This window comes from Phoenix dactylifera, chromosome 13 (assembly GCF_051530095.1).
Source record: "Phoenix dactylifera cultivar Ajwa chromosome 13, Ajwa_hap1_PhDact_Kaust_v1.1, whole genome shotgun sequence".
NCBI classification, from domain to species: domain Eukaryota; kingdom Viridiplantae; phylum Streptophyta; class Magnoliopsida; order Arecales; family Arecaceae; genus Phoenix; species Phoenix dactylifera.
Genome location: NC_143202.1, coordinates 6,918,001 through 6,930,848, shown reverse-complemented (window position 1 = coordinate 6,930,848; position 12,848 = coordinate 6,918,001). Strand labels below are relative to the sequence as shown.

Here is a 12,848-nt window from a genome sequence, read left to right as displayed (position 1 = left end):
GATGAATCGAGATGATTTCAATTTGTTCCTCATGGAAGAACTGCGGCCGAGTGGTTCAGGTCACGAATCTCCGAAGTATTTGCATTGAAATGGTTGGCATAGTCGTGGAGGGACTTATCCTTCACTGCTTGATGGTGAAGAAGCTCTTTGATCCCCTCCTTTGCTTTCAGATGGTTATGAAGTGGGTTGCAGACATCCAGCTGAACTACTCGAAAGAGTGAATAGAATTTAGCTGGAGCTCAATGTATCATAACCATGCTGCTTTTTGAAGAGTGAGCTAGAAAGCTTTGTATAGTACTGAATCGTTGACCCCTTGGAGCATTATGAGATCTTTGAAACTCTCTAGGTGATCCAAAGAATTGGAAGTCTCATCGTACGTCTCAATCTATGGCATTTTAAGCTGAAGAGGAGAGGCCCTTCTGTGTTCCTAATCAGGAATGGAGGCTCGGTAGTGAAATTGATGTCATTCCTCATCTCAACATGGTGGTGCTTCAAAGCTTTGAGGCGGCGGTCCATCTCCTCAATCCTACGATCAAGGTAAACCACCCTTGTGGGGACTCTTTCTAACTAGTGGGGGAGGAGTGGCCTAGCATTGATCCCTCTCAAGATTGTAAGCTTGGTGATTGGCGCATCCTATCTCATCCTAAGCTCCGTGAAAGAGAGTGGTGGCTATGTAGGGCCCATCCCGAGCTCTGAGGGTGGAAGTGATGGCTCTAGTAGGCCCACCCTAGGCTCCGAGATGGAGATTGATAGCTCGACTATGCTAAGACTCTTTGGTTACTCGGCTTGCGAGCCTGTTGCTGTTACTATTGGCTACTAGCGGCCATTTTCTATAGATTTTGGATGGTTGTGGTCAGTATTTGAACCTGTTACATGAGCAGTTAAAACTGTTCAATAGTAACTACTGGTGCTGCTTGCAGTTTCAAAGGAGGTGGAGCCCTACGAGGGCTCTATAAAGAGCCATCAAAATCTAAGGGTGCGTCATGCTGGGTAGTTAAGGGTGCTACCTATGCTCTCCATGACTTTATGGCTGCAACTTGTATGTCGATTGATAGAACCTCCAAAAGTGGGATCATGACCCTTGCTCTAGCACTAATCTATTGCCAATGGAAATTAGATCTGACCAAGATGCCAAGTTGGCTGGGCTATTGAAATGCTCGGATGGTTGGTTATTTAGACCATGAAGATCAGTCGAAGATCAAGACCCATCTCCACAATAATGGTTTGGTGTCTTAGGTAGTAATGGCTATGATGTCGGTTGTTCCAGAGGTAGTATCGAATGGTGGAGACATTGCTTAGACCTTTACTTTGATGTTGGATCCAATCTAAAATAAACAAGACAAGAAAGTCCTCTAACTGGAGAATCCGACAAAGGACCCTCTAATGCCTAAGTCAGACAAACCCTTAGGGAACAACTGAGGTGTTATGGGAGCGGCAAAGTGGTAGTGCAAGAAAATAAAAGAGCTCAAGATCACTCACTTGGAGGTTCTCTCTAGGGTTGTTTGTATAGGCGAGGGCCAGCACCCATTGCCGAGAAAATTAGATACATGGATCGGCCACTTTTGGTAACCAATTGCACATCCCAAAAATTACGTGCGGGCATTTCACCTGCACATCTCGCTCGTTCATCATGCAATTATGAAAACCATTAACGATTGTAATAGAGTTGTCGCCAGTTGGGGGAGAGTTTGAAATTTGAAGGACATACCGTATGCCTCTAGGGTCGGCTATGTTGAGGGCTTTGATTGGTTGGTCGGAGACTTCATGGCGAGCTTTCATTAGTCGATTTGCTACGTTGGCTATAGTCGGTTTCTAGGTGTATCATGAGCCATTGTCTCCTATAAGTTCTACTAGCCCTAACTTCTTGACTTAGAAAGGATAACTCAACTATCTAGATAAACACCACTATAATAGAACTCTCTCTCCTTTCCAAAGAAATGGTTTTCTCGATTTATCCAATCTCTTGGCAAGCTACGATGGAGCCCTAAAGAAAGTACATTCATGAACTAGAAATGGATGCACTAAGAAGAGTTAACCTATGACCATTGGAAATGATTTCCCCTTCCATCCATGATGTAAAAACTCATCAAGCTAGCTCGAAACTTAGCCAATTTAATGCAGCTAATATTTTTAATCTAAGATAGCAAAAGACTTAGCTATTGTAAAATATGACTCAAAGCCAAGTTAATATGAGCCGAACTAATATGAGCCAAGTTAATGCAGCTCATATCTTCCATTTTTTAAAACCGTGAAGCAAATGAAGAATTTCCAATGGACAAAAAAATGCAGTATTGCTTTCAACAAACTTAAAGAATATCTCAGTTCACCATCCCTCCTCACCAAGCCGAAGTTGGGAGAAATGCTCTACTTATATTTAGCAGTTTCTCCTTTTGCTATGAGCTCGGTATTGACCAAGGAAGAAGGATATAAAAATGGATTTAGTATTCCAGCAGCATCCTAAGAGATGCAGAGATATAATACACCAAGCTAGAGAAAATGGCCTATACTCTTATCATTTCGGCTCGGAAGCTTCGACCATACTTTCAGCGTCATTCAATTATAATGCTAACTGGCTAGTCGATGAAGCAAAACCTCCAGAAACTAGAAACTTTGGGTCGGTTAGCAAAATGAGCACTTGAACTCAGAGAATTTGATCTCATTTATCAACCTCGGCCAGCCAACAAAGCTCAAGTGCTAGCTGATTTTCTAGTAGAATGTGCCATTCTTGATGAAGATAAATCTCACCTTCCACAAAAAAGATCAGTTTCCTGAGCAGTTCTAGATTCTTTAGATAGATGGATCATCTTGTTCGGGAGAAAGTGGAGCGGTACGTGCACGGCATGTGCCGAAATTTTACTCTCTTTTTTCATCTTTTTGGTTTGGACCAAAAATGACGGCCGGTCAAGTGGACGGGCCCAATTTGCTTGGTTTTACACCTAACCACCTAGAAGACATACACCCTCAAGCACCTCCAGATAACATATAGGAGTGGATGAACAGCACTAGAACCCAGTGTCGGACCAGCTACAATTAGCCTACAGTCCAGATTTTGGATTCTTAATCTAAATTTCACCTCTGTTGCGGCTGCCTGTTACCATATGAAAGTTGATTTTGAAAAACTTCGGAGATGGGGGCGCCTCAATAATATATATATATATATTTTTTGGCATATAACTCGTCTCTTTATCAACTAATTCTATGAGTTCCTGACTTGAGATGCTGTTTACCCTCAATCCTCATCAGCATGTTCTCGTCCTCTACTTCTCCACTCAAACCCCTCCTCTTCAGTCTCTGCCTCTAGAACATGGCCACGGCGGTCTCCCTTCCGTCCACAAAACAAACCCCATTCACCATCGCCTCTTCAACTCCTCAACAACAATTCGCCATAATCAAGACCTCCTTCCTCCCCCCCACCCTTCCTTCCTCCACTTCCACCTCGTTGAGAAGCACCGTCATCAACGTCCCGCCCATCATCACCACTAGAAGAACAAAACCCCCCTTCTTCTTCTTCTTCCCCATGTCCTCCACCACCAAGATCCCTCGGTGCCGGCCCCTCGACCGCCACGCTGCGAAGCACAGCAAGCTCCGCTTCGCCCGCAAGCTCAAGACCCTCCTCCTCTCCAAGCCCCGGCAGTTCCTCCCCCTCCGCGTCCTCTCCCGCTGCCGCCCCTACCTCGGCCTCCCCCCCTCCCGCTCCCTCCGCTCCATGATCCTCCGCTACCCCGCCCTATTCCGCCTCTTCTACGCCCCCTCCCGCTCCTCCCCCACCTCCGATTCCCTCCTCTCCGTCACCCTCACCCCCGCCGCCGCCGCCCTCGCCGCCGACGAGTCCCTCCTCCGCGCCCGTATCGCCGCCTCCCTCGCCTCCAAGCTCCAGCGCCTCCTCATGCTCTCCCCCCGCCGGCGCCTGCTCCTCTCCAAGCTCGTCCACCTCGCCTCCGACCTCGGCCTCCCTCCCGACTTCCGCTCCCGCCTCTGCAACCGCCACCCCGACCGCTTCCGCACCGTCGACACCTCCTATGGCCGCGCCCTCGAGCTCGTCTCCTGGGACCCCTCCCTCGCCACTCCCCTCCCTCCCATCCAAAACCCGGCCTCCGACCGAATCATCGACCGCACCCCCAGGTTCAAGCAGCTCCACCTCCGCCGGGGGCTCAACGTCAAGCGCCGCCACCGCGACTACCTCATCCGCTTCCAGGAGCTACCGGAGGTCTCCCCCTACGCCGCCGCCTCCGCCGCCGACGAGGAGGAGGGGTTGCGGCAGCGGCGGACGGCTGAGGAGGAGGAGAAGAGGACGTGCGCGGTGGTGCGGGAGGTGCTGGGGATGACGGTGGAGAAGCGGACGCTGGTGGACCACCTCACGCACTTCCGCAAGGATTTCGGGCTGCCCAACCGATTGCGGGCGATGCTGGTGCGCCACCCGGAGCTGTTCTACGTGAGCTTGAAGGGGGTGCGGGACTCGGTGTTCCTCGTGGAGGCCTACGACCACAAGGGGAAGCTCCTGGTGGAGGACGAGCTGCTCGCAGAGAAGGAGCGTCTTTTGGAGCTGGTTCGGGAGGGGAAGAGGATGCGGAGAGAGAGACGGAGAGACGTCAGCTACGGCGACGACAGTGACGACGGCGATGAGGAGGAGGAGGAGGAGGAGGAGGACGGTGAGGAGGAAGAGGATGATGGATTCGAGGACTTGTTCGAGTCTGGCATTGGGGATGACTGGGAGGAGTTTGGGGATGGAATTGATGAGGATATTGGCGATACGGAGGTTGAGCGGTTTTGGGTAAAGAAGGCGGCTGTTTCTGCTGATGCCGAGAAGGTTGGCATTGTGGAAGCTTGGTGAGTTAGCGCCTGCCGGTCACAAGGTGTTTGTTGATTGGTCTCTTAGAAATTTGTTTGTATGAATACTGAATAACTTATGTTTGTATGAACACTGAAATAATAGAGATACAGAGTGAGGAAAATTATATAACATTTTATCTAACAACTTGTTGGGAATGAAAATTAGCCTCTAGTTGGAACTGATGATCTATGTGCATTGGCAATTTCAGCTTTTATCCCAAAGAAAATTGAGACTTACAAACCATTACTGATTTCCATTCGTTCTGATTTCTATGCGGGCCTTTGCTACTTGGTTTTTGTTAGTTCTTTAATCTCCTAAGGGATCAGGCATGAGTAAATTTTTACTTGATTTATATAATTTTTCTATATTAAGTAGGTTATTTTGCTTTTAATATGGTAGGTTCAAAGAAAAACTAAACTTTATTGAAATGTGGAGGGTAGTTTCTTACATATATATGTGGTTACCAATAAAATTGACTCAACATTAAAAATAGGAAGCACAAAAGAGAAATTCTGCTTATATCATAGCTAGGTCAGTGGATTGTTAATGACGAACTACCAAAATTTTGTTATTTTATGAAGAATGCATATTCACGATTGATTAACATCATGAGGTTAAAAGCCTTTACTGATAGCCTTTATATTGCTGGATTATACAGCCTTATCCAAGATGAATGGTTGATTTTGTGATTATATAGATAGTATGGTTGTAATATCTAAAGGCGGCACATCTAAGGTGCTTATATATTTGGATCTCTTACAAAAAGAATAAACCTTGTATTGAATCATCTAGTCTCATTTATCTATTGGATCAATCTCTTAGCATCAAGATGCTCATGTATGTTTTACTTGATGTATATGAATATTTGTATTGAATTATTTGCTTTTTCTCATGTTCAATATGTCATTGCAAAATAGACCAATTTGCTATTGAAATCCTATTCCAAAAATTTTGTAAAATACAAAAAGTTCTTCTCGTGTGAAATTTTTCATAAGCCTAAATGCCCTTGCAACTCCCAAAATACCCACAGAAAACACCTAGGCTACTTAATAAACCTCTCAATAGTGTAGTATTAAGATAGAAATGCTCCCTCCCTTTGGTAGAGAAATTACTGTCAATCTAGACTCAGTGTTTCTTGCATATTACATTGTTTACTACTTCTAATCAGGTTCTTCGATTGCATCACGAGATCTTTATATTTTAGAAGATTATTAATTTTATTGCTATGTAGTCATGCCTTGTGTGAGGCGACTGGTGAAATTCCCACCAAAATCCCATTTATCAGACTCGCAGTTTGGTGTGGTCTAGCAACAACACATGGTTTATAAAACCTGTGCTGTAGGACAATAAGAAGGTATGGTAAACAAGGTCAAGCACCTTTTGTTTTAGAATGATGTATCTATGGTATTTTCAATAATACAAATAAAGTGCCTTGGATCTTAGCAGCTGTGTACGCTCACACCAATGGTTTGTATAGAAAGACCTAATGGGATGAATTAAACCAGATTTTGGATCTGAATTTTGCAACATTAATAGCTGGTGATTTCAATTGTATGTTATCTGTAGAGGAGAAGATGGGAGGAGCACTTTTTTTTGATAATAGGGAAAGAAGGGAATTTAGAGAATTTATAAGAGAAAATGGCCTTGTAGATCTTAGATTTTCGGTCCAAATTTGCATAGTGCAATAATAGAGATGGATAGGCTTGCATTTCGGAAAGGTTGGATAGGGTTTTGGCAAATGAAAATTGGTTGAATAAATTTTCAGAGGCCGCAGTAAATCATCTCCGTATAATTGGTTTTGACCACTACCCCATTTTGATAAATAGTGAAACAAAAAGAGGTCCTATTCCATTTTTGATTTGAAAATATTTGGTTATCATATAACTCATGGGTAATTGTTAATGAAGCTTGGTGTGCTCCAGTTCATGGTTCTAGTATGTTGCAAGTATCTAAAAAACTCAAAGAGTACTAAGAAGGCTTCAAGGAGTTAGAACAAGAGATTGGTGGAGAATATTCATATAAGATTGCAACGGTTGGAAAAGGAATTGACCTCTTTTCAACAACAAGAAGTTACTAATGGAGGCTTAGAACAAAGTAATGAATTTGCTTCGATCTAAGTTGTCAGAATATCATCGTATTATCAAAAGCCATGAAATAATTTGATATCAAAATCATGGAGGTAGTGGATAAGGATGGTGACAAGAATACCCATTTTTACCACATATCTACTATTATGCGAAGGAGATGAAACTGCACTTCACACCTTGTGGGCGCTACTGGTACAGAGTTAGAATGTGACAATGACATTAGGGAAGAACTAAATAATTACTTTATTAGCAAATGGACTCAAAATCCATCTACAAGATCCTTTTTAATGAGTTTTAAGATCAAATCTATGCTTGCATGAGCTAATCTCTAATGCCATAACCAACTAGTCTCATTAATTTTGGTATTCATTGCAACTAGGCATTGCATATTTTTCATGGATAGATCATCTAGATCAACCATATATATATTGCCATGTCTATGTCCAATGAACTTTATGCCATCATCATTAGGACTAGAAACAATGCATATAGAGAATTCAAATATTGTCTTAAAACCTTTCTCACATAATTGACTAATGCTAAGTAAATTATGCTTAAGACTATTAACTAACAAAATATTTTCAATAAAAGTGGAGGGAGTGATGCCAATGTAACCAATTCTAATGATCTTCTCTGTGTCATTGTCGTCAAAGATGACCATTCCTCCATCTTTTGCCTCAAGAGTGATGAATTGAGATCCATTACCTATCATGTGTTTTGGCAGCCACTACCGAGACACCATCTTCTTTTTGTTCCACGAGCTACAAGACACCTACAACTAGAAATTTAAGTTTCAATTTTAGGTACCAAGCTTTCTTAGGTCTTTTTTTTGTTACTCATTGTGGTTCCTTTAGGAGCAAAACTTTTTTTACAATAGTGCTACTATATAGTCTAGAATTGCATGTATAGGTTTGTGTCCTAGTATACCACAATTAAAGCAAGTGATAATTACCAAGTTACTGTTGGAAGAGTTAATAAAAATATTGTTCAAAAATTTCTGCTTTCATAAGAATTATAACCAAGACCAGCTTTGTTATAGACCACTCTTTGATTTTCTAAGATCATTTGTAATTTATCAAAACTTAAAGTAAATTTATCCATAATTTGTTTCAATCTATCCACTTCTTTTCTTAAGTTTTAATTGTTTGCTATTAATAACAATTTTTCTTTTGAAATTTCATCCCTTTCATTTGTCAAGCAATGATTTTTCATTTTCAGATCTTTATTCTTTAGTCCTAGCTTCTTTAATTCATCTAATAAATTGTATAATGCTTCTTGATGTTCATCAAAAATAAAACCATTTACATGTTCAGAATTTACCTCATCCTCATAGGCTATGAGGCAAAGATTGGCTATGTCATGAGTGTCTTCATCTGTGCTCAAATTTGCACTATCACTCCATATAGCCTTCATTGTCTTTTTCTTTGGCATATTGGGAGCTTTCTTGAGTAGTAGGCAATCCTCTTTGAAATAACTGGGCTTCTTGAATTCATAGCACACAAGCAGCTACTCCTTCTCCTTCTCTTTGCTAGGCTCCCCCTAGCCATTGGTCTCTTTCTCATTCCTTGCCTTCTTCTCTTTATGAATCTTCTAAATTTTCTGATGATTAGAACCATTTCCTCATAGAATTGAGAGCAATTGTCTTGCTTCATAGAATTGAGAGCAATTGTCTTCTTTTTCTTTGATTCTTTTTCATTGTGCTGCTTCATGGTCAACTCATGTATCATTAGGGATCTAAGGAGCTCCTCTAGTGACAAAGTATTTGGGGTTTTAGCTTCTTAGATTTCTATAACCTTTGCCTCCCACATTCTTGGCCATAACCTAAGAACCTTTCTCACAAGATCACTAGTAGAATAAAATTTGCCAAGACTTTTGAGCCTATTTACAATATCAGTAAAACATGTAAACAGTTCAATAATCGATTCATTTGATTCCAATTCAAAAAGTTCATATTTATGTATAAGCATATTAATTTTAGATTCTTTGACTTAGTTAGTGCCTTCATCAATTACCTCCAGCTTATCCCAAATCTCTTTTGTAGAATTACATGTGGAACTTCGATTAAATTCATTTGCATCCAAAGAGGAATACAGAACATTCATTAAGCTAGGCCATTTTCTTATCAAACTTATCACATTCACCTTCGAGCTTGGGAGAGTGCATGCCATCAACCAATTTAGTGTGTGTGTATGGCCCATTGATTATGATACTCCTCATACCATAACCGAGTGCTTAAATAAAAATTTTCATGCATGCTTTCCCACAAGTATAGTTTGTTCCATTAAACAAAAAAAGACTATTGGTGGATTCTCCCTTAGCAAGAGAGAATCCAATTGAGGCTGCTAGTGATCTTTAACTCTTGATGGTTAGATCTAAGTGAACTAGAGTACCAAGCTCTGATACTACTTTTACCCAATTATACAGCCCAAGAGGAGGGGGGTGAATTGGAATTTTCAAAATTTTAAATAACAAGTGTAGTTTAAATTATGAGTGCAGTTTAAACTATAAGTGCAGTGGAATGATAACTTACTAATGTGTATAGGATATGCGAATAGAGAAATCAGTAATAAATAAGGTCATATACAAACTGAATAAGGCACACAATCAAAACATCATAAATACAAAAGATTTATAGCAGTCCGATGCAAAACCTAGTGCCTACATCTACTCCTCAAGCTCTCTACTTGGAAATTCTAATCCACCAATTGTTCTCAAATGATTACAATATCGGATACGACTGACCAAACAACCCTAGCTTTCCCAAGCTAGTCGCTCATTTTCGAGCATGAGCAAGCTTTAAGCAACCTCTCCATATTTCAGCTCAAGTGAAACTTGCCCCACAAGTATAATGGAATACAATGTAATAACAATGAATATTCAATGAATACAATTAAAGCTCCTTATTGAGTAGAAATAAAACCAATTGAGGGCCCTTTTGAAATATTGGAAAAAGCCTCTTGATGTCAGTTGAGGATGCTCAATGAATGCTCTTGATGTGGTTGGCAAAGTTGGATTGATTGCTTCTTGGTCAATGAATGCTTCTCGCTCGATAAATGCTCTCCCACTTGATTCTCCTTAAATTCTCTTGTTTTTTCTTTGAGTTCACCACATATTTTCCACCATTTGAAGGCCTATTTATGAAGAGAAACTGCTAAAGAGTAATTACTAGCCATTGAAGACCCTTAGACAAAGGTTAGAGGTCATTTAATGCACTTCTATCATACTGAAAAACTAGCCATTACAACTTGCCAGCGTAGAGGGGTCGTCTCAAGAAAATATTCATTTTTGCTAGGGTCGACTAATTTAGGGTCGACTCATAAATGTACAATTTTTCACCCTCTTCTGTCTTTTGCTAGAGACTGTTTTGGCGTCGACTCAAATTATCCCCAGGTCAACTTGTGAAGGCATGCTAGTCTTCTATGTTGTGCAGGGGTCGACTCTTGAAACCTCCAAAAACTGAGATCTTTTGTTTAAGCCTATGGACTTTTAAGGGTTAGCTCCTAGTATTCTTGGGGTCAACTCCTCTTGTACAGAACTTCATATATATGTTGACTCAATGGATTGATTTTGCCGAGTACAAAACGTTTGTTTTAATGATTTTGCATTCTTGGAAAAGCTAAATTTGTTTAATAGGAAGCTAAAAGAGGTTAAAAGGTTAGAGAAACCTAGAAGAATAATTCTCAAAGTTCGAAAAGTTTTTTCAAAATTTTGAGAGTTTTTGAAGTGGATGAGTTAACCCTAAACAACCATGAGTCGATTGCTACCGAGCACGAGTCAACCCTAGCACAAGTTGAGTCGACCCCAAAATAGCCGCAAGCAAATGATAGAAGACAATCGAAAACAACCCTTTCGCAAGTCAACCCTAGACGCTAACAAGTCGATCCTAGAGACTAGTCGAGTCGACCCTACTGTGACTAGAAGCGAAAGACAAAGCACAGCAAAAATAAGAGCTTTCTCAAGTCGACCCCTTGAAGAAGAGGTGTCGACCCCTAAAGAAGTCAAGTTGACTTGTCTGCACTTAGCAACAATAATGGCTAGTTTTTCTGCAAAATTAAACAACTATTTTTACCTCCAATAGCTGTTTCAGCCTCTTTAACGGCTAGAAATATCTTCCAACTAATTTTTGAAGGTATAGATGCATGGGAACACCCAAGGAAGATAAGAGATGATGAGAATGGATTAAGAAGAGTGAGAACAAGAAGTGCATTAAGTGTGAGTCTTAAAGGTCATATATTTCACATCTAAGAGCATTCAGTGCAGAGCTTTAGAGCATTATTTAAGGCCAACTACTTCATCCTCACAAGCTCCATCGAGTTTCTATCAGCTCATTAAGGAGCATTAGCTATTTCTGTTTGAAATTTCTACTCCTTGGTGTAACAACTTTTAAGGACTAAAACTTGAGAAAATTCCATCCAAACTTGGAACTAAATTGTATTCAAGCCTAGGGGCATGATTGGAGAGGTTTTGATTGATTATATATGAAAATCAACTTGGTTGATTGTGAGCCCATCTAAAACAATCAGGTTGCAATCTTGGAAAGATTATAGCAGAATTTCTAAGAAGAATTTCTTGGGGAGTGGACATAGGTGCTGGATTTGGCGCCAAACTATTATAAAATTTTTGTGTTTGTATTGTCTTTGCTTATTTTTATCTTGTGCATTTACTTATCACTCATGCCTCTTTGCATACTTAAAATTCAGATTAGTTTTACTTTAAAATTTATAATTTTATAAAACGTTTTTTATAATACAATTCAACAGCCCCCCTTTTGGGTTGTCATCTTGGGCAACAAAATTTGAGTTACATTCTTTTCATTTTGAGTATTTTGGGTTGATATTATCTTGGATTCCTATGAACATTCTTGTACAATCTAAACATATGATTAGAAAACTTTTTATTCAAATATTTTATATTATCAAAATTAAACCTTTTGGGTCAATAACCTCATTTTTCGAAATCACTAAGGGATTAGAATGTGTCTTGCCACTCAAGCTGCCAACATGCCTTCCTTTAGGAGCTGATGGATCAGATGATTTCAGCTTTCTTGGAGTGGATGAGTTAGACTTACTAGCCATGGTTTTTTTCCATTTTGCAGCTGATGGTTTGAGCTGCAAAGCCGATAACTCGGCCTTAAACTTTGCAGGATGAAAAAGCGGTGCCCAAAGAGGAATTGCAAGACAAAGTAAGAGGATCAGGTTTATGAGGAGATGAGCAATGAAAGTTATTTTTGAACTCACCCTTGTCGTTGGGGGCAACAGACACCCCCTTTGAATGGATCGCTACCATTGCCAATTAGGGCAATAGAACCTGGTCTAGATGACCAAACCATTCATAGTGGACATAATGTGGGCTACAAAGACGGCAATTTCAAATTTGGTTGATGGATAATCTGCCTGATATCTATTCAACCATGCATAAAATTGTCAACTATAGATCGACTGATCAAAATGCTGCTCTGAGCATCTTTTCTTGGCTTTGAATGTAGCCTCAATCAGCTCTCAACTCAAGCTTAGCCCTTCTCTTACATTCTTTGTTAACATAGCCTAGGAATTCAGCAAACTTGATCTTATAATATTTTTCATCATTCTTAATTTCATCTATAAGATCTCAAAGCATATCTTTATCCTCAAGAAAGACTGAAGCTGCAACATCTACAAATTGTCAGGCAGTAGCATCGTTAGTTGGATTACTAATAACGGAGGAAGGTTCATCTTTTGACCCAGATTCATCTATCTAAGCAACAATAAAAGTTGTTGACTCGGACCAAACTTGTGATACATACTCCTCCGACCAGTGCACAAAGTCCTCTGCCATGGCTGGCTTAAGTGTGAAGAGGAATAAGGTACAGTTCGAGCCTAACTGATGATAAAAATAATGGAAGAGGTCTACCACCTTAAAGCTGGTAATCAAACTCGATCACAATAATGCGG

The 12,848-nt window shown here is 40.6% G+C and overlaps 1 protein-coding gene across 1 annotated transcript; it reads left to right on the top strand.

Annotated features, from left to right (window-relative positions):
* The first annotated feature begins 3,165 nt into the window (after positions 1-3,165).
* On the top strand, positions 3,166-5,013 carry EMB1692 (Ubiquitin carboxyl-terminal hydrolase family protein). Its single transcript, XM_008800965.6, has one exon. The coding sequence runs from the start codon at positions 3,305-3,307 to the stop codon at positions 4,829-4,831; it is 1,527 nt and encodes a 508-aa protein (XP_008799187.3). The 5' UTR covers positions 3,166-3,304; the 3' UTR covers positions 4,832-5,013.
* Positions 5,014-12,848: the final 7,835 nt, after the last annotated feature.

Coding starts and splice junctions, on each gene's coding strand:
- EMB1692 (XM_008800965.6), top strand. CDS start 3,305: ATGGCCACGGCGGTCTCCCTTCCGTCCACAAAACAAACCCCATTCACC.